We start from the raw sequence: 23,933 nt of genomic DNA, 5'->3' as shown, positions 1-23,933 counted from the left end.
ACACGTGATGCGGGCGGGGGCGGGGGGAGGCCCCGGGTGACGTCCGCGCTCGTCGCAGCTGGTCTCCCGCGGCCTCCCAGTTCTTGCCTATTTTGGAAGAGAGCCGCGTCCCTTCTGCTGATGCGCGCGCGCTGGCGCCTTTTTAAGGCAACCGGTGGAGTGGCGGCTCCGCCAGAGCCCAGGAGCTGCCCCCGCCCCCGGCCGCCGGCCCGCGCCGGGCCCGGGCCCAGGGAGCCCCCGGCGCCGCACGCCCCATCCTCCACCCCCCTAGCGCCCACCACCCACCATGGGGACCCTTCAACCATGGAGAAAGGAGGTCCTACCCTTGGCCCTCGCCCCGTCCCTCTCTCCTTCCAACCGCAGAGACGCTTCTGTACAAATCTTGCAAGGACACAAGATGCAGGCCCAGCGCAGCTGGGATCCTCTCTGGACAAGGCCACGGAGTGAAACGCCAGGTGAGGACTTCACTGCCCTCGGGGCACGCTGGGACTCACACCTCCCTTCCGCCCTCTGCCTTACTCTTCCCCTTGGGCTCAGCCTGGAGCCAAGTTGAGATCCCAGGAAAGCCCCTTACCAGTTGCTCCAACCCTCTCCTTAAACTGAAAGGGAAACTGAGGCCCAGAGAAGAGTAGTGATTGGCCAGAGTCACATGGCATGTTCCTGAAGAGCACGGACCAGAGCCCAGGGATGCTGAGCTCCCGGCCAGAGGTCTGTCCTCGTTCCTGCACGTTGAGTGTAGCGGGCGCAGGGTGCAGCTTCTGGCCCCTGCCCTACACCCTGCAGAGGAGCTGGACAACTCTGCCTGGCGCCAGCTGCCTCTTCCTCCCCAGCACCGTCCAGGCCTAGGTGGGCTTTCCGGACAAGCTTCTGGATCCCACGGACTCCGTGACCAACCAATCAGGTTGCTGCTTGCAAATGTCTGCTCCCAATGAAGGCTCCTGCAGCCCACCAGCTCCCTGGGACTTCCTGGAGCCAAACCTTTGCCAGACTGCCTGGGAGTGCCACTCCGTGTCTGGGTGGAAGTGCGGGCTGCTGCGCTCCAGCAGGGCTCTCTGGAGCCATGTGGACCCAGCCCTTTGGACCCCTGCCTGGTCCTGTTGACACCTGCACTCTCTCTGCAGCACCCATTGGAGGTGTTTGACCAGGACCCACCGAGGACGGCTGTGAAGTACCTGACCGTTCCTAAGGAGCTCTGTGGATTCCAGACATCTCTGCACCCCTACTCGGGTCCTAGGTTGGGGGCCCAGAGGTGGATCCAATCCAGCCCAGCACATGCAGGCTCTGAGTCTAGGAAAGGAGGGAGGCTCATACTCTGGAACAGTTAGCCCTGGAGCCTTGAATGACATTTCCAAGGAGGATCTGTTCCCAGGGCCAAGCCGTTAATGCACAAAAGGGGAAACTGAGGCAGCCCTTGGAAAGATATCATTTGTCAAAGCCACACAGCAAGTCAGCGTGTTATTGAGCCTAGGACCTAGACCCCTGCCTCCTGGCCCAGGCTCTTTCTGTGCAGCTCGACCCCACAGGCCAGCCCTCGGGAGGTGCACAAAGCCACTGCTCTGTGAGCCCAGGACCTGGTTCAGGGTCCACCTCTGCCACGTGTGGGCCATGTCACTTGGGGCACTCCATTCTCTGCACTAGCAGAATGCAGAGATGGTCTGTAAGGGCCCCCCACTCCGACTGTAAGTCTGGGATTTTCTGAAATTGAATGTATTGGCCAGGCCGTGGCGTCCCTGTGTGGCCAGCTGTGGGACCTGCTGAGAGGGCCGTCTTCCTCCCACCGGTCTGAAGCTAAGGATTGCTGGAGACAGTAGTTGCTTCAGCCGCAGGCTGTGTGGACCACTCTGAAGGTGACCTGGGGTCTGTTGTGTGCACCTTGGAACCCCCCGGAGCCCCCAATGGTGAGTCCTTTGGTGTAGTCACACCGAGCTGTGAGGATGGGCCCTGAGGGGTTGGCTGTGAAGGAAACTGCAGAGTCAGCACAGTACTTGCTTCCCTGTGTCCACACAGGCCAGGTCTCCAGGGGCCCAGGGTGGCCCCGCACATCCAGGGCCAAGGACTTGGTCCTCTGGGATAGGCCCACTCGGACCCTAGCACCAGGCAAATGGGCACATCCCCACCTGAAACGGGGTCTCAGGGTTGCAGAGGGTTCAACTTCTAAGGCCCAAGAGTCACAGGGCCAGGGTGAGACCTGGGCCCAGAGAGGCTCAGAGTACCAGAGAAGGGAGGGCCATTTGAGACCATTTTGCAGATAGAGAAACTGAGGCCCACAGAGGGGAAGGGGCTTGCCTAACACCCTGGTGGGCTGGTGCCAGAGCCAGGACCAGCATCCACGTCTTCCGATCCTCCCGTCCCAGACTCTCCCCTGCATCAAATATAATCTGCTGACTTCTAGACTGAGCCGAACCCTGACTCTAGACAGAAGGCTCCTCAGCCAGCCCCTGTCTGGGCCGGGTGATTCAGGAGTTTTCCCTTCAACCGGATGGTCCTTTCCACTAAGGCTTCCTGGTGTTGCGCCCCCACCCGCCCAGTGCTTGTCCCTTCCCTGTTCCAGAAGCTGCTCCATCAGGCCACAGCTGCCACTCTCCCCTTCTCGCCACAGCTCAACCAACTCCTTGCGGTTCCAGCAGTCCCAGGTAGACAGCATCATTCTCCCTGCTCTTGGCATCTCTTCTCCCCTGCACCCAGGGCTTCCCGTCTGTCGCCGGCCCAGCCCCAGGCCTCCTGCTCACCTCTGGTCACCTGAGCCTTAAACCTTATCAGTCTTTCCCGGGGTCCCATGGACCGTCCCCTGCAGACTGCCTCTCTGCTGGCCCAGGGCCGGTGGGAACAGTAATAGCCCAGACGTCACAGGGCTGCTGGGGGGTTTTCATGAGCTCATGCACCTGTTGGGTGTACAAGGTGCAGGTCAGTGTTGTATCTGTTACATCCGTGGCTGGCATGTTCCAAGGTGTGCTGAGGTGATAACACGGACAGGCTTGAAGCTGGACCCGCCGTGGCCTAGGCACCTGTGGGTAGAGGGAAGACAGCAGGCACCGGCCAGGATGCGTTTTGGGTAATGGGAAGTGAGGGAGCCATGAGGGTTTTAAGTGAGGGAAGAACATGGGCAAGGTGGCTTCTAGAAACATGCAAGGGGAGCTCGGTTGCGGAGCACTGGATGGGTGTGTTGGACGCAGCCAGGGCACTTGTCCCTGGTCATGGTGAGCAGTGTGGCAGCCAGCAGAGGCCCTGGGAAGGGGCGCCCCGGGACCCTGAGCCGGAGCCCTCAGGGCCACTGTGAGCACCCCTCAACTCCTGGGCCCCATTGTCATCTTTGTCCTTCTAGTCGGAGCTGCTGCAGCCCCCAGCCTGGCCTACTGCGGCTGGTACTGTCGGACCCAGCCCGGACCGAAGCTGCCGGAGCCAGTGGGTGCCCACGCTGCTCCCGCAACCGCAGTGCCAGGGCATGTGCTGCCTCCTGACCCAGCCCCTGCCTTCTCTGTGCAGCCTGCTCAAACTTCTCTTTCATAAAGTTAAAATAATGAGTAACATCCACCATTCAACATTTATTGTGCTCCTTTTATGCACTGGGCATTTTCTAAGGGCTTTACCTATTTAACTCCTTTAATTCTCACATCAACCCCTTGAAGGAGGTGCAATTGTTCTCCTCATATCTCTATTTAATAGGTGGGTAAACTGAGGCACAAAGGTTAAGTCATTTAACTGACCAATGTCACAAAGTCGGTCTGTGAGGGAGACAGGACTTGGCCCAGAGCCTCCTCCGAGCCACCACCCTCTCCTGCCTCTCCTTCCTCAGGCCCCTGCCACCTCTCCACGCAGATGTGTCTGCCGCCTGCCTCCTGGTGGCTGCCCTGCAGGTGTCTGAAGATGCCTCCCCTCCTTTCAGCCTTCTCTGCTCGGAGCCAAACACCTCCATCCTTCCGTCTTATCAAGACGTCTTACAGATGTGTACAGAGCGTCTTACGACACCATGCTGAACAGTCAGCGGGGAGCAAAGCAGATAGGGTCCCTGCCGTGGCGTCTGCAGTCTTGCTAGGGAGCAACAATAACCAATTAATCACTAAAATAAAGGGTAAAGTTGCTCTTGCGTCAAAGGCTAACAGAGGCACAGGTGCCTGGAACCTATAACTGGGGGTTTGACCTAATTGGGATGGTCAGGGAAGGCTTTCTGGAGGAGACGACATTTGACCTGAGCTTTCAGGGAAAGATGGGGTGAAGTGGGCAAAGGGGAGAGGCAGTGGTGCCCCAGGAGGGGACAGCATGTGCGAAGGCACCGTGGAAGCCGGGGGAATGGCAGGGCCAGGGACTGGAAGGCAGTACGTGTAGCTGGAGGGGGCAGGCACAGGGGGCCAGATGGGCAGGAGGGGTCACCAGAGCCAGAGCTGGGGAGTCTGGGCCACAGCCCTGGAGCCACGTCCTGTGGCTGCCCTCGCTGTGCCTCCCCCCACACCTGCTGACGTGGCCTCAGCCACAGCAGCTTCGTTTATGGCCACCTGGCACCATGTGGGGTCTTGTTCATGGGGTCCTCTGTCCACCCCACCCACCCAGCACGGCCTAGTCAGCTGTGACCTGCCACCAGCAGCTCAGCGCAAACGCACCTCCCCAGGCTGGGCCAGCCTCATCTCACTCCCCAGACGCCCTGCGTCCCTCCCTCACGACCGTGTCCCACCCCAGTGGCCAGATGGAGTTCCCACTTTCTCCCCAGCCTGGAGGCTCCATGGGGCCAAACCTGGCCTGAGTTTGTCACTGCCACATCACCGCAGAGGCTGGCCCAAACTCGGGCCTCGGGTGTCTGTCGTGCAAATGACTTACAGACCTGAGCCCTGCTCGGTGCCGCAGCCGCGCTGGGCGCTGGGAATGCGGAGACTAGACATGGGTGCTGGCGGCAGAGATGGCCCAGGAAGCAAGCGGGGACAGTGCAGGGTGACAAGGGCAGTGCTGAGGAAGCACAGGGGCTGGGGACACTGCGGCGGGGTGGGGGTGATTTGCCAGACCGGCCATCGGGCCAGAGGGCAAGGAGGGATTCACCAGTGGAGAGAACTCCAAGAGTGAGTGTGTGGAGGGTCTGTCTCATCCTTGGCCCCCAGCTCCTCAAGGGCAAGGCCCATGTCCTACGCTCCTGGCTCTGCCTGGCACTTGGAGGAGCGTGGGGTCCCTGCTCTACATTTGAAAAGTGGTTTTAGTGGATTCTTCCCTCCTTGGAATATGGCAGGTCTGACACGCTGGTCGTTGCAGTCCTTGTGCCTCAGCCCTGCCTTCAGGCCCTGGCCCAGAAAAGCTTCACCTTTTCCCACCCGGGCTCTGCTCTCCCTGTCACACCCTCCGTGGTCCGGTGTCCCTCTCCTCCCCGGTCGGCTCGCTCACCCGGCTCCGACCATCTCAGTGCATGGGTGCCAGCCTGCACCTCCCTACACGAGATTTGTTGATTTCATAACCATAAATAGATAAGCTGTTCTGAATGCTTCTATGTGCCGTGGAATTGACGAAGTGATAGCATAATGAAAAGGCCTTAGGAGAAAGACAACAGCCTGCCACGATGCAGCCAAGACAACACAGCCGTTGCATAAACCAGCTCGACTTGGGGTCCCATTTTCACTGCACAGACTGGTCAGCCACAGACACTGGCGAGGCACTTGGGAGTCTGTTAAGAAACATTTCCATAGTTTCAAACCCAACAATTTAAAAGAACAATCTAGTAAAAAATACAAGGGAATAGAAGTCAGGAAACCTGGGCTCTAATTCTGAATTTATTTTATTCTAGCTGTGTGACCCTGGACAAGTTACTCAACCTCTCTGAGAAGATATGTAGAGATTCTTCCCCTGGGTTACAATGGAGACTTCAGGAGCCCCAAGATCCTGCAATACCCTCAATTTCCTCCCATAAGGAAATTTTTTCTGACAATACCTTAATCACCAAGCATGGGACCCTCCCCTTCCTAAAATGCAGGACTGGGGTTGGGATAGGGATGGAATGGGGTACCCTGCCTCCTCATTGCCAGTTCCAACTCATGTTGTAGATCCTTGCCCTACCATGTGGTACAAGAGAACAAGCCTGGGTTGGCATGCAGGCGCTGGGCTTAAGGCTCAGCATTTGCCAGTGACTTGCTATGTGACTTTGATTAAGTCATTGTCCATCCCCAAGCCTCAGTTTCCCCATAAATGAGCATAATACTATCAGTCAGATCTGGCACGAGGATATGACTAATAGGTCAGAGCAGATCTGAAGTCTTTTCATCCCTCTACTCCATCACTTTGGGTGGAGCTACACCCACCGGCCACCCTCACCCCTCCTGGCCCTGCCCTTGCCTGCTCAGGGTGGCAGCAGCTGCCAGAGGGGGAAGCGTTCTCTAGAGCCAGATTCTTGGTCTGTCACTCCAGCCTCAGCCCATGACCCCATTTCTGTAGCAAGCCAAGCACAGGAGGGGTGAGGAATCTTCCTTTTCACTGCCCAGTCACTTGGCAGGAGGCTGCAGTTCCCTGGAGAGAGCGATGTGGCTGCACTGGCTGGTGGCCAGGCCTCGGAGGAGGCCTTTGAGACCTGGGCTGGCACCAGAGTTAGGAAAGGTGGGCTTCAGTGGTCCTCTAGAACATTCACCCTGTGGCCACAAGTCAAGTTGCCACAGCTGTGGGCCAGTGGTGACTTGTACCTCCACCAGTTGCATCAATGGATCTTTCTTGAGCCATTGTGTGCACCTGTCCATTCTGACCACTGCTGGGAGCGTGCATCCTTTGGCATGTTGGCATCTCCTCTGAAGCCCCATCAAGTGATTCATTCATTCACACTTTCCACCTCTTCTCTCTCTCTCCTCTCTCCCCCCCCACCTTCCTGTCCTCCCTCTTTGTCTTTCTCATAGACACATTTGTCCAGAGCAAGACAAGAAGATGAGACACTTTGACAGCTTTGACAGCTGTCAGGATCCTTGCTCCAAATCTCCAGAAAAGCAGTCAGGAGTCTCCATGCTGCTCTGAAGAAGCAGATTCCCCTACCCCCCTCCAGTTCCTTTTCAGGGGGTCATCCTCCTCAAAATCTCTGGAAAAGATACATCTCCCCTTCTCCGATTAGAAGTTGAGGGGTGATGTCCCCTCAGGTCTCCAATAAAACTATGCAAGGCAGAGGCAAAGGATTTCACAGCCTGTTCTTGTGATAAAAAGCCTTTTTCGGAAAAAATAATACAGAAAGGAATCAGCCAATCCCTCCTCGATGCCATCACTTCTTCTTGGTGATTTTTCGGGGAAGGAGTGGGTGGGTTGCCATGGCAACAGATGCGAGCTCATCTCAGTAAAGAGAGACCTTGATATTTTTTTCTCTCTCATTCTCTCAGTTGTGTGTGTGTGTGTGCATGTGCGTGCTACGCATGCCTGTGCCCACACCAGGAATTTTTTTTTTTTTTAGAACTAAAGAAAGCCCTTCTCTCAGCTCCCCAAATATGGAGCGATGGAAAACCACTTACTCCTGCAAGCCAGGAACGATTCAGGTTGATTCAAAAGAAAAGGGAGAGGTTATGTGGGGCTCCTCTCCTTCATGTTTTTACTAGAGATTGCATGCAACAGAGAGAACTTTGCAAATGGTTGGGGGCCATGGGCTGGAAAGAGGAGAAGATGCTGGGTGGAGAGAGGTGAGCAAGGGATAGACGGTGCAAGACCCTAACAAGTGGCATCAGAGAGGGCAACAGAAGGTCTGCGGAGCCCAGGGGAGCATGCACATCCACACACACCACCAGACACTGAGACAGAAAGGCCCAGAGCAGACTCAGGTATGGACACACACACATGGGCACACAGAAAGTTGTAGACATAAATATATACAGGTACAAACATAGAAGTACACAAAACACAGGAAGTTGGACACTTATTTTTAAAAAGAGAGGCATAGACACAGACATAGGCAAACACATAGATACACAGGATATGGACACACATCTACAAAATCACATGCAGACAGATACACAGATATAGACATAAAAACACATTCAGACAGGCTGAGATGCAGACACACAGAGATATACAAACACAGGCACAGTCAAATGAACAGACTCACACACACACACGCACACGCACACGCACACGCACAGTCTGGCTCCCTTCCTTCAATTGCCCAAGCATCCCCAGGCAGTGCATGGCTGGAGTGCTGCATGCCCACCCAGTAGGGCATGGGAGACTTCTGCTCCCCTATTCCTTCTACACGCTCACCCCAAAGCCCCTCTCCCAATTCATTCCATTGCCCACTTTCCCACAGCCAACAGGCTCTGATGCCCGACCCCCCCCCCCATCTCAGGCTTTCAATTCTTGGTTCTGCTGCTGCTGCTGCCGCTTGGGGGAGAGAGTGGGGTGACTCAGCCAGGCCGGGATGACTCACACTGCCAGTATTTTTAGCAGCGGCCAGGAGCTCTCTAGCGTGCCAGCCGCCCCCCTCCTCCTGCTTGCTATTTCGGAACCGTCACTGGTGATATAAATAGCTCCTCTCCCACGGCCTGAAGCTGCTGCCAAGCTATTTTTGGTTCTGCACAGTTAAAAATAGCTCCACGGAGGTGGGAGGCAATGGGAGTGGGAGCTGGCCTAGGGAGAGGAGACATTGGGGCATACAGAGCTTCTCAACTTGAATCAGAGTGGGCGAACTAGGATGAGCCCTTCTATACCCCTCCCTTGTCTATTTCTAGATCCTTCTCTTCCAAAGTGCCTTCCCCCCAGTCCATTCTTCTGGAAAAATCCAGGGGTTCTTTCCTTGGGCCCAGTTGTCCTCCCTCACTTACTTCACTCCTAGAGCCCAGGAATCATAGCCCCCAAACCCCCCTCCATATTTATCCTCAGAAAAGAGGGGGACAGCCAGGGAGGCGCTCATCCTGAGGTCTGTGTGGACCCAAGCCCTACTCTGATGTCCCAGGCAAACCATAGCCGATCTGACTTCCATGGTGATCATTTCAGAACCATGGACAGCGCCCCAGTCTTTCACTGTGGATCTGCTCGGCTTGCTGGAGACCAGCTGGACCCAGCCAACAGACACCTCTTATTGTGGAGAGACACCAAGAATGTCTCTCAGCCAGAGCCTAAAGCATCAATGGGTGAAGAAAACAGGAACACTTCCCCAGATTGTCATATGGGAAGCAGGTCCAAAGACCAAGGGCTGTTCAAATGGAAGCTTCAGAGAGGGCTGGGTGGTAGATCAGAGGTAAGGTAGAGAAGAAGCAACAGAGACCTACATCCTGGAGGAGCTATCTCTCTGCCAGCCCGGACAATAGGGTCAGGGACATTGACAAACACACGCACACCATTCCCTCCGTCTCAGTTGTGACACTGACCACAGGGTGGTTTATGTGGATGACCCCAACCTCTGTAAAAATAGTATAAGCCATTGGGATAGGGTCTCCACAGCCATGTACCGTCTTCTAAAACACCCTTCTCCTCCCATTCTGCCTCTCTTACTACCGCCCTGTCCCATGAGAAGTGGGGAGTTCTCTGACCCCAAACTTTCCTTCTTGGTGTCAAAGTTCATCTCCACCCTTCCTGTGTGACTTTCTACAGTCAGCCCAATCCCCCTCCCCCAATTTTCAAGTGGCTTCATTTCCAGCCCCTCAAGTGATTTTGCACACACCCTCCTCCAGCAAACGAGATTTTGGACTAGAATGTTCCCTAGCCCCTTCCTGCCTTCCTTTGTGGGATCCTGGGGTAAGAGCAGCGCCTCCTCGCCCCTGTGCAGAGCAATCACATGTGCTGAAAAGAGAGCAAAGAAAGGGGGAGCAGGACAAAGGCGACAGGACGTGGGGACAAACCTGTCAGGAAAGAGTGCGGAGAGACAAGATAGAAGAGGAGCCTCTGTGGCGGGGGGCGGCAGCGGGGCGGACTACCGCGGGCAATGAGGCGGAGAAGGGACGGGAGGCGGGTGGAGAGACGGCGGGGAGCCCCAGCTCCGGGGGCGGGGGCAGGTGTGGGGCAGGGTCTGGCGGGGCTAGCGGGTCCCAGGCAGGTGCGGGGTCGCGGGGGGTCCGGCGCGCCCTCCTCCGCCGCGCTCGCTCGCCCGGCTTCCCCGCGCCGCAGGGCGGGGCCCCCGCGCGCAGCCAGGCAGCCGGGCCCCGCCCGCGCGCCGAGGATTCCTGCCCTAATATGGAGCTGGGATTCCCCGGCGCCCCCGCCCCCGGCCCGGGAGACGTGCCGCAGCGGGGCGGGGGCGCTCGCTGTGGGGGCCGCCAACCGGTGAGGGGGGAGGGATGCGAAAGCGCAGAGCCGGGTCCTCACTTGCCCTGGGCCTCTGCCTCAGTTTCCCTGTCAGTGGCTAAGGTTAATTAGTTGACGGGGAAACCAAGAATCACTATCACTGCAGACTCAGCCTTGGGGTTGGTGTCCCTCCTCTTGGCTGGGGGAAAGCAGGACCAGTGCCAAGTTTAGCTGGTCCCTCTCCCACCTGACCCCCCTCCCACCCCATGTAACACCCGCTGGTAAATCGCCAAGGCACCAGTTTGGGAAGGGGGAAGGGATTTGTTCTTTGAAAAGGGCCAAGGGGATTCCAGATTGAGTCGCCCCTAGAGAGGACCCCCAGCTGTGACCTCTCCCACAGAGGCCAAAGAAACGCCTTCCCTGCATGTGAACGTGACCTTCGTCTGGCAAACAGCAAGGGGGGTGTGCAGACGACCCTGCCCTTCCCCATCTCAGAAAGACCAAGGTCAGTTCCGGCCCCTCTCTGCCCGCCACAGCCTCGCCAGGGGCTTCAGACCGCCCCGTCCCTCGCCCCGCCGATGTGCTCGGACGCCCGGGTCCCTGCACTGTGTCGGGCTTTCCCTGCGCGGCGCCTTTCTCCGCCCCGCTCCCGCCGGCCTCGGCCCCTCCGCAGCCTGCCTGCTCCCCTCCCCCGCCCTCCCGCTCTCACTCTACGTCACGCGATGACGTCGGGAGCCGGGGAGGGAGGAGGAGCCCCCAGCCGGCGGCTCCCGCTGCAGCTCGCTTGGCCCAGCCTCCCGCTCTCCCGCCCCCCCGTCTCGAGAACGAGCCCCCCACGCGCGCCAGGGACTATATAAGGCGGAACGAGGCAGGCGAGGGGCAGCGCATCCGAGCGGAGCCCAGCAGAGGACAGAGAGCCCGAGCGAGCGACGGGGAAGCAGGAAGCCGCCGGGGCGTCGGGACCGGAGCGCAGGTGTCCGGGCGCCCGCGCTGGGCTCTGCGGCGCCAGGCATGTACCGCTCCACCAAGGGCGCCTCCAAGGCGCGCCGCGACCAGATCAACGCCGAGATCCGCAACCTCAAGGAGCTGCTGCCGCTGGCTGAGGCCGACAAGGTCCGGCTGTCCTACCTGCACATCATGAGCCTCGCCTGCATCTACACTCGCAAGGGCGTCTTCTTCGCTGGAGGTGAGCGAGCCGGGCTAGCGGAGACCGAGCCGGCGGGCGCCGGGGCCGGCGGAGCTCGGGGAGCCCGCCGAGCCTGCCGTAGGTCCGGCAGCGTGCTGGCGAGTGCGGAGACGGGACTCGGGGTTCCCGACTCCCACTTTTCCTCCCAGCCCTGTCCAGATCTCGCCTCAGTCCTGGGTGAAGGTTGGCGAGCCTGGGGGTTCCCTAACGCCAGGTCTGTGGGAGGAGAGAGGCAGGACAGAGTGGGCTCGTCCCCGCCGGCGCAGAGGCGCCCGGGGGCCGGGCAGGGAAGCCCGGGAAGTTGCAGGCATGGAGCCGCGGGAGCCTGGGAAGGGGCAGCCGCTGTTCGCGGCGCCGAACCGGCTCTTCTGCCGCCTTCGGAGCGCTGTCCGCGGTGCTGACGGCGCTGTCCGCGGTGCTGAGCCCGCGCTCCGCTCGCGAGCTCTGTCCGCGGTGCTGAAACCCCGGCCCGCGGAGGCTCCGGCCGGCTTAGAAGTCCAAGGGCTCGCTGGCTGTGGAGATCCGGCAACAGGTTCCCCGGCCACGAGCAGCGGGTCAACAGGTGTTTGCAGCGGCAGGTCCGTGAGGAATTCCTCCGGATCCTCTGCCACTCAGACCGCGCCTCACTCGCTTCTGCTGTGCCTCCCATCTCACTCCTGACTCACCGCGTCTTCCCGCCCTGCAGGTGCCCCTCTGGAGGGCCCCACGGGGCTTCTCTCAGCCGAAGAGCTTGAGGACATCGTGGCAGCACTACCTGGATTTTTGCTCGTGTTCACAGCTGAGGGGAAGTTGCTGTACCTGTCTGAGAGTGTGAGCGAGCACCTGGGCCACTCCATGGTGAGTCCTGGGGGTCCCCTCAGCTCAGGCTGGACACAGGTGGGGCACAATGAGCCTTCCACTCCTGAGACAATTAGAGTTACTACGGAGGGAGGGGTGACACCTGAAAGGTGCCATGGGCCAAAGACTGGCTCTTGCTGTTGTCACTAACAGTCATCTCCTCTTTTCCTTCCTCCAGGTGGACCTCGTTGCCCAGGGTGACAGTATCTATGACATCATTGACCCAGCTGACCACCTTACTGTGCGCCAGCAACTCGCCCTGCCCTCTGCCCTGGACACCGGTAAGGGCTTCCTTCTCCCTCCTCAGCCTGGGCTCCCTCCCGCCGCCCTGCTCCTCCCCATTCACCATCTCACTCAGCCACCCCTCCTCTTACCAGTTTTTCTCTTCTCGCATCTAGATCGCCTCTTCCGCTGTCGCTTCAACACCTCCAAGTCCCTCAGGCGCCAGAGTGCAGGCAACAAACTGGTGCTTATTCGAGGCCGATTCCATGCTCACCCACCTGGAGCCTACTGGGCAGGAAACCCCGTGTTCACAGCTTTCTGTGCCCCACTGGAGCCAAGACCCCGCCCTGGCCCTGGCCCTGGCCCCGGCCCTGGCCCTGCCTCACTCTTCCTGGCCATGTTCCAGAGCCGTCATGCTAAGGACCTGATCCTACTGGATGTCTCTGAGAGGTAAGCACAGAACATTCAGACCCCAGGAGGAAGGCAGGCCAGAGATGAGGGGACCCTAGATTCTGGAGTCAGGGGCAGGGAGGATGGGATTTAGGGGGGCAGAGGATCTGGGAGGGAGTGAGATGCATGGGTACCAAGCAGAGAAAACAGAAAGCTGACCTCACCCTTTCCACCTTCCCAGTGTCCTAATCTACCTGGGCTTTGAGCGCAGTGAACTGCTCTGTAAATCATGGTATGGACTGCTGCACCCTGAGGACCTGGCCCACGCTTCTGCTCAACACTACCGCCTGTGTGAGTGTCCAGAGAGGCTGGGGACAAGACAGGCAGTTGGGGAAGGGCATGGGAGATGAGAGCAAGAATGGGCTGTGGTCAAGATTGACATTGGGAAGATGTTAGAGGCCAAGAGTTTTGGATGCTATAGGGTGACCATTAGGGTGAGGCGTTAAGGTGAGACTAGGATCTGAACTGGGGGACTCTGAGTGGTGAGGTCAAGGTAGGGAGCTGAGTGGCACAGGGTAGGGTAGTCAGAGGAGAGGGTGTCATGGCTACCTCAATTCAGCGGAGAGGTGAGCAAGGGGGGCTTTAGGTGATGTTGCCTGATGGGCATCCTAACTCTGCATCTCTTTTCTCCCCAGTGGCTGAGAGTGGAGATATTCAGGCAGAGATGGTGGTGAGACTGCAGGCCAAGCCTGGAGGCTGGACATGGATTTACTGCCTGTTATACTCGGAAGGTCCAGAGGGCCCCATTACTGCCAATAACTACCCGATCAGGTGAGCTGCAAGGCAGGGGCCAGTGGGGGCAGCTGATGTTGGCATGGAGAAGACACAAATCAGGGAACTTCTCTGGGAATGGACATCAAACCCTTACCAGCTGCCCCTTCTCTTCTCTCCAGTGACATGGAAGCCTGGAGCCTCCGCCAGCAGCTAAACTCTGAAGACACTCAAGCAGCTTATGTCCTGGGCACCCCGACCATGCTGCCCTCATTCCCTGAGAACGTTCTCTCCCAGGAGCAGTGCTCCAGTGCTAACCCACTCTTCACCCCAGCCCTGGGGGCTCCCAGAAGCACCAGTTTCCCCAGCGCTCCTGAACTGGGCATTGTCTCAGCATCAGAAGAGATTCCTCGACCCCCCAAACAGATTGACTTCAGTTACCTGACATTCGCCTCTGGGCCTGAGCCTTCTCTGCAAGCAGACCTGAGCAAGGATCTCGTGTGCACCCCACCCTACACGCCCCACCAGCCAGGAGGCTGCGCCTTCCTCTTCAGCCTCCACGAGCCCTTCCAGACCCACTTGCGCACCCCATCCAGCTCTCTTCAAGAACAGCTGACTGCAAGCACGGCGACCTTCTCTGATCAGTTGACACCCAGCAGTGCCACCTTCCCAGATCCACTAACTAGCCCACTGCAAGGCCATTTGACCGAAACCTCAGCCAGAAGCTATGAAGACCAGCTGACTCCCTGCACCTCCACCTTCCCAGACCAGCTGCTTCCCAGCACTGCCACCTTCCCAGAGCCTCTGGGGAGCCCTGCCCATGAGCAGCTGACTCCTCCCAGCACAGCTTTCCAAGCACACCTGAGCAGCCCCAGCCAAACTTTCCCAGAGCAACTGAGCCCCAATCCCACCAAGACTTACTTCGCCCAGGAGGGATGCAGTTTTCTCTATGAGAAGTTGCCCCCAAGTCCTAGCAGCCCTGGTAATGGGGACTGCACACTCTTGGCCCTAGCCCAGCTCCGGGGCCCCCTCTCTGTGGATGTCCCCCTGGTACCCGAAGGCCTGCTCACACCTGAGGCCTCTCCAGTCAAGCATAGTTTCTTCCACTACTCTGAGAAGGAGCAGAATGAGATAGATCGTCTCATCCGGCAGATTAGCCAGTTGGCTCAGGGCATGGACAGGCCCTTCTCAGCTGAGGCTGGCACTGGTGGGCTGGAGCCACTTGGAGGTCTGGAGCCCCTGGACTCCAACCTGTCCCTGCCGGGGGCTGGCCCCCCTGTGCTCAGCCTGGACCTGAAGCCCTGGAAGTGCCAGGAGCTGGACTTTCTGGCTGACCCTGACAACATGTTCCTGGAGGAGACGCCCGTGGAAGACATCTTCATGGATCTCTCTACCCCAGACCCCAATGAGGAGTGGGGTTCGGGGGATCCTGAGGCAGAGGGCCCAGGAGGGCCCCCATCGCCTTGCAACAACCTGTCCCCAGAAGACCACAGCTTCCTGGAGGACCTGGCCACATATGAAACCGCCTTTGAGACAGGTGTCTCAGCATTCCCCTACGATGGGTTTACTGATGAGTTGCATCAACTCCAGAGCCAAGTTCAAGACAGCTTCCATGAAGGTGAGTCCAGCCAAAATGTCTAAGAACTCAAGTCCCTGTCCTGCCAGTTTGCTGCTGGGTGGGATTAGGTGAATAAATTCCCCTCCCTGTACTTTAGTTTTATTAAGGGGATGACATTACCTCCTGCCAAGGGTAGCAGTGAGGATAAGAAAAAACCTAACAGGACATTTTTGGACAAGTAGACTTGGCAGGGTTGGGCACATGGGATAGAGTGCTAGAGAGTCCTTGAGTAAAGGCGTATGTTTCTTAACTCTGCGAGGGGCCTAGATCAGTCTTCTCCACTCCATTTTACAAATGAGACAGTCAAGGTCCCAGAGTTGAAGACTTTCCTTAGGTCACACCACAAACCAGTGGAAGAGGGATTAGAGCCCTGTGCAGCATTCTTGCCCCTAAGGGGATACAGAGCAAGAGGGTACAGAGGTGGAGGAAAGAAAGGGGACAGGGCAGCCCCTGGCTCCACGGCAGCAGCTCCCTGTCCTTCCAAAACTACAGCCGCAGTTTCACTCCATCCCTGCAAATTGCCCCCTCACCTGCCGAGCCTCTAGGGATCATCAGTCATGGGGCCAACATGTTTGAAGCCCATGCTATGTGCCAACACCGCACCACATTCTCAGCCCAAAGACCCCCTGTCCCAATAGGCCGACTGACCACCCCCCCTCTCTCTCTCTGCAGATGGAAGTGGAGGGGAACCAACGTTTTGAATAAGTCTGTGACTTAACGTCGTCAAGTATGGCATATTGTCATCAAGACGTGGAGCCGCTCTCCACCCCCCCAGGACTGTTGGGGGGATTCTGGGGGCCAGAGGGGGATATATCTGATTCCCAGGCCCTGAAAGATTGGCGGGGGGAGGTGGGAGGGTAAGGGAGGGGAGCTTCTTTTTAAAATCAAGAGACTTCGAGCGATCCCAGTTTCCATTTCAATCTGTATTCACTCGTAGTGAGTTTCCTTGAATGGGATTTCAAGCGGAGAATGGGGGAGTCACACTTCCCCGCCGCCTGCCCCACTGGCCTGGGCCAGTTCTCCCCTCCTAGGGGCCAAGCGTCCCCTGGGCCTCGGTGGGGGAAAGGCAGGACCCACCTGGGCCAGCCTGTGCCCTGAGGGGCTCTTGACATCCACGTAGAATTCTCTACACACCAGTAACGGGATTTCAATTCCGATGGACTCTGCCGCCCCGGCGGCCCTTCCTGTGACTTTTGCGCCCCGCGCCTGGGGTGGGGGGCGCGAAGAGACGCTACGTTCCTTTCCGATGGAGGAAGGCAGACCTGCCGTCACACGTGTGCTTGCACGAGTGCGTGTACCTGGTGCGGGACTCACCCGGCCACCAGACCGCCTGGACCTGCCCAGACGGCCACCTCGTGGTGCTGCGGTGACTTTGTAGCCAACTTTATAATAAAGTCCAGTTTGCCTTTTTGGTACCCCTGGTGTCATGCATTGCTGTGAAAAGGAAAGGGCGGGGACAGAGAAAGTCGGGTGGCTTAGATGGGAGCCCAGGGGGCAGGAGGTAAAAGCTGGGCCTGTTCCCAGACCTGGCATTTCTTCCTTCACTCATGCACTCCTGCGTTCATTGTCTCAACATCGGCGTGTTCAGTGTGCGGCCCTCGCTGTGCTGGAAACTGGAGCGTTTGGAGCTGAAACAGATGCTGTCTGGCCCTCAAGGTGCTTGGCATCCAGGGCTGGAGGACACTGGAGTCCCCTCCCTGCGTCCAGCGTGGGAGGGAAGAGAAGGCCTGGGCTGGGCAAGAGGGTTCATCTTGGCATTGGTCCTGGCGCTGGGATTGAAGCTTCTGGACATGAGCTCTTTCTTTGCCTGGTCCTGCAGGGAAGGAGCCCCCTGGCGGGGCGGTGGGACTTCCCACTGGAAATGGCAGCCACCTCTGCTATCCTCGCACGGCGCTTTCAGCTGACAAACACCCTACATCCCTTACTCACTGCAGTAAAGCCCCTGGGCAGGTGTATTAGTTCATTTCACTGATGAGGAAACTGGGAATCACAGGTGAAGTGACTCACTCTGCAGCGAGGGCACAGGTACGTGGGCTCTTTTCTCTGCTCCCAAAGCCGGTGAGCAGCCGTCCTAAATCATCTCACCCAGATTCCCAGGAAGGGCAGGCTGGTCTGGACCAGGGGCCTCTCCCTGAAGTGTCTCCCCTCCTTTTGGCCCCTGAAGGCCTGAGAGGTGGAGCTGAGCAGAATATAACTTAGTGGTCAAGAAAAAAAAGGTTTCCAAAATTGCTGTTTTCCTCCAAGCTTGAGGGCCCAACAGCCATGGGGGAATGAAAACGAGGAGACAGAAAGGCCTGGATTTAAATCTCACCTCCACCAATTATTTGATGAGTGGGACCTGAGTCTGTTCTTCACAGGTGACATGAAAGGAAAAAGCGTCACTAATTTCCTAAAGATGCTGTTAAGACTTGATGGGGCCCCTTAATACATTGAGAAGCACAGAATAGACTTAAATAAGCTGAATCAGAAGGCAATGGTGACCTCGAAGGCTTAGAGGAAGTTTCTTTCTCAAGGAAAGGAAGGAAACTCCAGGCCCCGATCTTTCCCCACTGAAACACAGGGGCTGGATTCCAGGAGCTGAGAGCGCAAACCCTGAGAAAGCCCCTAAACCTCCTTTCACACCAAATCCTCCAGCTCTGGGGCCGTTCGCTTCAGAGGGCCCCACAGGAAGAAGACTCTCCCAGGGCCCTGCCACCATTTTCCACCTTGGATGGGTCCTCGGGTGGAACAGGAGGCTGGAGTCTTGTTCTCTGTCTTCCTTACACATCTGTCCCCCAACTTGGGCAACAGAACTGGACTGCCAGTCCCAGGAGATCCCATCTCAGCTCTGCTCCTCTCCTAGCACCCAGCACAGGGCTGGCACACAACAGGCACGCTAAAAATGTTTTACTGAGAGGACCATTTCTGAAGATCAGTCCAAGGGTCTGAGTAGAAGTCATCAGTTTCTACCACAAAAATTCCTAAGTTCCCCAGAGGGAATGTGAAGTGACCACGAACTCAAGACACACACTGAGGCCCCATCTGAAAGCCCTGGTGGTCATCAAAGACCAGGCAAGTCTGAGGACGTCCATCGCAGCGCAGCCGGAGCCGAAGGAAACCTAACGACGCCATACAGCGTGGTATTCGAGGAAATCTGAATGAAGCATGGACTTCAGTTAGTAATAATGTATCAACATTGGCTCACTCATTGTGACAAGTGTACCATACAAGCGTAAGATGGTAATAACGGGGAAACTGGGCGTGGGGTGTCTGGGAACTCCGTACTATCTTCACAACTCTGCTCTAAGCCTAAATCTACTCTGAAATAAAGTTTCTTTGAAAAGGAAAAATAAAAACAAATTTAAAAGCAAAAAAAAAAGTGTGAGAAAAAAACACCTTCCTGGTGTTGGTGGCGGTGGGAGGTGATGGTAGAGTGTGTGTGTTTGGAAGAGGAGACACCCCGACATTCAGAACTAGAGAGCCAGTCCGCGGGCCCGGCGCAGACCTGGCCCCCAACACTGGAAGAACCAATGGCGCCCCCTGCTGGACAAAGAAGTACCTGCTGCTGTTCCTCTCCCAGGCACAGTCCCTGTGGCTCAGCTCATCAATACAGTATCTTAGAACAGGTGGGGAAACTGAGGCCCAGGGAGAGAAAAGGACTTGCCCAATGGCATGGCTGGATGGCTGCAGAAGCCAGATCTGACTCTGAGCCAGTGCCCTTGCCACCAACGCTGGATCGCTGTCCTAGGAGGAATGAAAGTGTGAGAGAGGGCTCAAGTTTTGGCATCATGAAGACTGAGCTCAAGTCCTGGCTCTGCCACCTCATTTTTCCTTGTGACAAATATTTATCACCTACGTGTGCCAGCGGCTTTTCTGGGGGCTGGGAGGACCTGAGCAAGAAAGACAAGGTCCCTGGCCTCACAGAGCTTACACTCCAGTTGTGGGGACACATAAAAGTAGAATAATGGAGAGTGTGTGCGGTGTGAGCAGTGAGGGAAGAACCAGTGTGCAGTGGCAGAGTGAACAGGGAGGACTCCAGTTTAGAGTGGGTGTCAGAAAGCCCTTCTGTGGAGGTGACATTGAGCTAAGACCCGAAAGATGAGAAAGATGAAGAAGCAAGAGTAGGGGTGTCGGGACGGGGAAAGACTTGGCCGTTCAAGGCCTAGAGAGGAAGCTCGCGTGGCTGCATCAGGGCAAGCGGAGGAAGCATGGTGGGGAGGAGGAGGATGACCTGGGCCTTTGGACCGTGCTAAGAAACGTAGGTTTCACTCCACGTGCAACAGGAATCTGCTGAGGAGATTCATGCAGGAGAATGACGTGATAGGATGCACATTTTTAAGCCACCCGCTGACAGCTGTGTGGATGGCTGGACAAGGCAGGAGTGGAAGTAGAGAGACCACTTAGCTTCTACAGCGGCCCAGGCAAGAGGTGTAGAGGACTCTCACCAGAGTGCTCTCAACAGGCACAGGCGGGGTAAGTGCCTGGATTTGGAGCGCTTCAGAGAGAACTGGCAGGATTTGATAATGGATTTAAAGTGTGGGTGAGAAAAAGAGAGGAGTCTTGTGTTTCTGATTTTAGTGAATGAAGAGTTGCTATTTATGTAGATGGAAAAAACTGACTGGGAGCAGTGGCTCACACATGTAATCCCAGCAATTTGTGGGGCTGAGGTGGGAGGATCACTAGAATCTGGGAGTATAAGGTCGCAGTGAGCTATGATGATGCCACTGCACTCTAGCTTGGGCAACACAGTGAGACTCTGTCTCAAAAAAAGAAACAAATGTCTGCAGAGAACATAAAACTGTAAGAGTGATAAGTCAGGCTTGTAAAAGAACCAATAGAACTTCGAGACCAGCCTGGGCAACATAGCGAGACCTTGTCTCTACAAAGAAATTAAAGAATTAGCCAAGAGTGGTGGCGCATGCCAGAAGTTCGAGCTACTTGGGAGGCTGAGGTGGGAGGATTGTTCAAGCTCAGGAGTTTGAAGCTCCAGTGAGCTATGGCTGTGCCACTGCACTCCAGCCTGGGTGACAGAGCAAGATCCCATCTCTAAAGATTAAAAAAAAAAACTGAGATGAGATGAGCATCAGGAATTCCGTAGTGTCCACTGAGGCCTGGCAGGCCCAGCACAGAGCCTTTCTGGATGAGGGCACAGCCATGTTAGGCTTCAAGGAACTTTCATAAATAATCTGTCAAAGGCATTGAGCAGCACAGAGTCAAAGAGAACCAGGCACACAAGGAAGTTAGGCAACATGAGCAAAAGTGAGCAAAATGGACTTGCACAGACCTCATTATTGGAATAATCAGTCACTGATTTTAAAACAAATATATTTTTCATGTTTAAAGAAATAAATTACAAACTCAAGAATATCTAGTGGGTGTGGTGGCTCATGCCTGTAATCCCAGCAATCTGTGGGGCTGAGGCAGGAGGATCACTTGAGCCTGGGAGTCTGAGGTTGCAGTGAGCTATGATGACGCCACTGCACTCTAGCTTGGGCAACACAGTGAGACCCTGTCTCAAAAAAAGAAACAAATGTCTGCAGAGAACATAAAACTGTAACAGTGATAAATCAGGCTTGCAAAAGAACCAACAGAACTTATAGAAATGAAAAAGATGAAAACTGAAATTTGAAACTCAATCAGAAAATGGAAAATTGAAAGAGCCAGCAATCCTTACAGTCATATCAAACTTTTTATTTTTTTTAAACAGGTCTTGTTCCATTGCCCAGGCTGGAGTGCAGTGGTGTGATCACAGTTTACTGCAGCCTTGAACTCCTGGGCGCAAGTGATGCTCCTGCCTTAGCTCCCCCAAGGTGCTGGGATTACAGGCATGCGCCACCGCACCCAGCCCAGATGTCTTTTTTTTTTTTTTTTTTGCCAAAGACTGTAAAACAATGTGTAAAACATTTGTGCATTGTCTGCAAACCAACTGCCTGTGATCTGGATATTTTACTGTATCACAGGCTACCATAATCTATAATAGGCCAAGCTGTAGTGAAAATACACAATCCAAAATGTTTTTTAAAAATTTCAGTTATCTGAGCACCGTGAAGGAAAGAAAATACTATTGATATAATGAAAAGATACAGCGAAAAATCAGTATTTGAAGAAAAAGTTGTTGACGCACACTGCATATGGAGCATCATTGTGTCATACATGCTGGTGGCTGCTTAACTGTGCTAATTTATTATACAATGTTCCACTGTGGTAAGTAAAAAATTGAGTAAGTTGCTAAATTCATATTGCCGGAGACATCACAGATCTGTGGAAACAACAAAAACTAAATGAACCAAAATTCCAGAGAGGGAAGAGCCCTTAATGTGTGAGCTGATGACCACCAGCATCTCCTTCCCTGGGGACATTTTCCTGCCGGGTGCAGCTGGCTGGGCGTAGTCCAGGCAGGAATCTACTGGAAGGGAGCCTCTGGGTGGCCATGAGGGGCTGGTGTAATGGATTGGAAAGTAGATGGGCCCCTAGATGCGTGGCCTCTTTTCCCCATGGAAGATTTACTAAACTCTGGAATGGTCCAGGAGACTGGGAGGCAGAAGGGAAAGCTAAAAGGCGACTAGAATCTCAGTTTGTGGTGCCAAGGGAGAAAGCCCTCGAGAGTGGAGTGAGCCTGCCACAAGCTCATGGCCAGCCTCCCCTTCAAGATATTTGCCACATTTCAAACCTGCATGGAGAGAAATGCTAAGCTCAAAACTTCTGAAAGGGAGAACTGATTGCTGAAGAGAGGCCTTCCAAGCTCTCCGTCAAAGCCCAGGAGGGCTATGGCAGGGAATAGGGACAAACGAGAGCTGGGTTGAGTCTTAATAAAATTGCAGCATACCCTGACTCAACTCAATCCTTGGATGAAGACCAAAATGAGCTGATCAATCACTTGCCCCATCTACCTAACGTGGGAAGGGGGAATCTCTCTGAAGCTACTGTAGTTCCTTTATATACAAAGTCCGATATATAGCCAAAATGTAGAAGAAACTGGGAGAGTAAGGAAAATGTAACCAACAATCAAGCGAAAACAAACAATAAAGCAGATCCAGAGATGATCCTGATACTGAAATTATAAAACAAGGAGTAGAAAATAACTGTGATTAGTGTTTAAAAATATAGAGAAAAAGATGAACAAATAGATAAGATTAAAAATATTTTTTAAAAGATGGGCAAATGAATCAAAAAAGAATTTCAACAAAGAATCAGAATCTATAAAAATGAGCCAAATGGATATCATTCCAGAACTGAAAAATATAATATCTAAAATTAAGAACTCATTGGGTGTGTTTAACAGCAGACTGAACACAGAAGATAGTGAGCTCAATTGAAAATATTCAAATATTCAAATATACTCTGAACAGAGCATATGGGATTGGTGAGATACAGTCAAAAGGTCTAACATACATGTAATTGGAGAACAGAAGAAGCAAGAGAAGAGGGCAGAAGCAATATTTTAAAAATGGCTGAGAATTTTCCAAAAATAATCAAAAACATCAACCCAGAGGTGCAAGAATCTCAGCCAACCCTAAGCAAAATACGAACAGAGAAAACCACACTTAGGTACATCATGGTCAAACTGCTGAAAGCTAATGATAAAGAAAAAACCTTAAATGCAAATCATAGGGAAAAGACACATTATCTTCAAAGAAACAATAATAAGAATGACGGCTAACTTTTCCACCAAAATTGCTTTAAGTCAGAAGATAATGTCAGAAGACATATTTTGAAAGAACTGCCAACCTACAGCATCCTATACCCAATGAAACTATCTTTCAAAAGTGGAAGTTTAAATAAAGATATTTTCAGACAAAAATAAGTTGAGGTCATTTGTCACCAACAGACCTTCACTATAAGTAATACTACAAGAAATTCTCCAGGATGAAGGAAGATAATATGAAATGGAAATATAGTGCTGACGGAAGAAATGAGAAGCACCAGAAAAGGTAACTATGTGGGTAAATATTTAAAAATTAACTATTTAAATCAGTAATAACTCAATTTATCCTCCTCCCATCTGTCCTCTGTGCTAATGTTGCCATGTATCTTATTTCTATCTATGTTATAAAGCCCACAAGAATTAAAATACATGACAACCTTAGCAAAAGGCAGGAGATTGTGAAATTGAACTATTCTAAGTTTCTTTCATTGTTTGGGAAGTGGTAAAACATAAGATATATTTTAGTAAACTAAGGATGTATTCTGAAATCTTGTGTAACCACTAAAAAAGAAAACATAAAGCTGGGCACAGTGGCTCACGCCTGTAATCCTAGCTCTTTGGGAGGCCAGGATGGGAGGATCGCTTGAGTCTGAGAGCTCAAGACCACCCTCGGCAACATAGCTAGATCTCATCTCTGCAAAAACTTTAAAAATTAGTCAGGTGTGGTGGCACGTGCCTGTAACCCTAGCTACTCGGGAGGCTGAGACAGGAGGGTCACCTGAGCCCAGGAGTTCCAGGCTGGATGACAGAGTGAAACCCTGTCTCAATAAAACAAAAACAAACAAAAAATAGAATATGACAGTATATAGAATATGACCCTAATTTGTTTTTCAAAAAGCATTATATATAAGTATACATACAAAGATTTAAAAAAAGTAGAAATACACCCATATATATATTTTAATTTTTTTTTAAGAGACAGGGTCTCTGTTGCCCAGGACGGAGTGCAGTGGTGCAATCACAGCTCACTGCTACCTCAAACTCTAGGTCTCAAGAGAGCCTCCCAAAGCACTAAGATTACAGGCATGAGCCACCACGCCTGGCCAACACCATAATGTTGGCAAGAGTCCCATCTGGGT

At 54.3% G+C, this 23,933-nt stretch overlaps 1 protein-coding gene across 3 annotated transcripts; it reads left to right on the top strand.

Annotated features, from left to right (window-relative positions):
• The first annotated feature begins 215 nt into the window (after positions 1 to 215).
• NPAS4 (neuronal PAS domain protein 4) lies at positions 216 to 16,585 on the top strand. Of its 3 annotated transcripts, none has more exons than XM_045558407.1 (10): positions 216 to 455; positions 1,719 to 1,898; positions 10,547 to 11,332; positions 12,018 to 12,169; positions 12,348 to 12,450; positions 12,568 to 12,841; positions 13,023 to 13,132; positions 13,477 to 13,612; positions 13,735 to 15,170; positions 15,843 to 16,585. In XM_045558407.1, the coding sequence occupies exons 3-10, from the start codon at positions 11,158 to 11,160 to the stop codon at positions 15,869 to 15,871; spliced, it is 2,415 nt and encodes an 804-aa protein (XP_045414363.1). In that variant the 5' UTR covers positions 216 to 455; positions 1,719 to 1,898; positions 10,547 to 11,157; the 3' UTR covers positions 15,872 to 16,585. The 3 variants fall into 3 exon arrangements, with proteins under 3 accessions (XP_045414363.1, XP_045414361.1, XP_045414362.1); XM_045558405.1 differs by having other exon boundaries at positions 1,122 to 1,898; XM_045558406.1 differs by having other exon boundaries at positions 216 to 1,558.
• Positions 16,586 to 23,933: the final 7,348 nt, after the last annotated feature.

Source organism: Lemur catta, chromosome 7, assembly GCF_020740605.2.
Source record: "Lemur catta isolate mLemCat1 chromosome 7, mLemCat1.pri, whole genome shotgun sequence".
NCBI lineage: Eukaryota > Metazoa > Chordata > Mammalia > Primates > Lemuridae > Lemur > Lemur catta.
This window is presented reverse-complemented; position numbering and strand designations above follow the sequence as displayed.

Bases quoted from the DNA above. Each gene is read 5' to 3' on its own strand.
- NPAS4 (XM_045558407.1), top strand. From the start codon at position 11,158: ATGTACCGCTCCACCAAGGGCGCCTCCAAGGCGCGCCGCGACCAGATC. The intron at 12,842-13,022 runs GTAAGCACAGAA...CCACCTTCCCAG, and splicing joins CTACTGGATGTCTCTGAGAG to TGTCCTAATCTACCTGGGCT. The intron at 13,133-13,476 runs GTGAGTGTCCAG...TTTTCTCCCCAG, and splicing joins TGCTCAACACTACCGCCTGT to TGGCTGAGAGTGGAGATATT.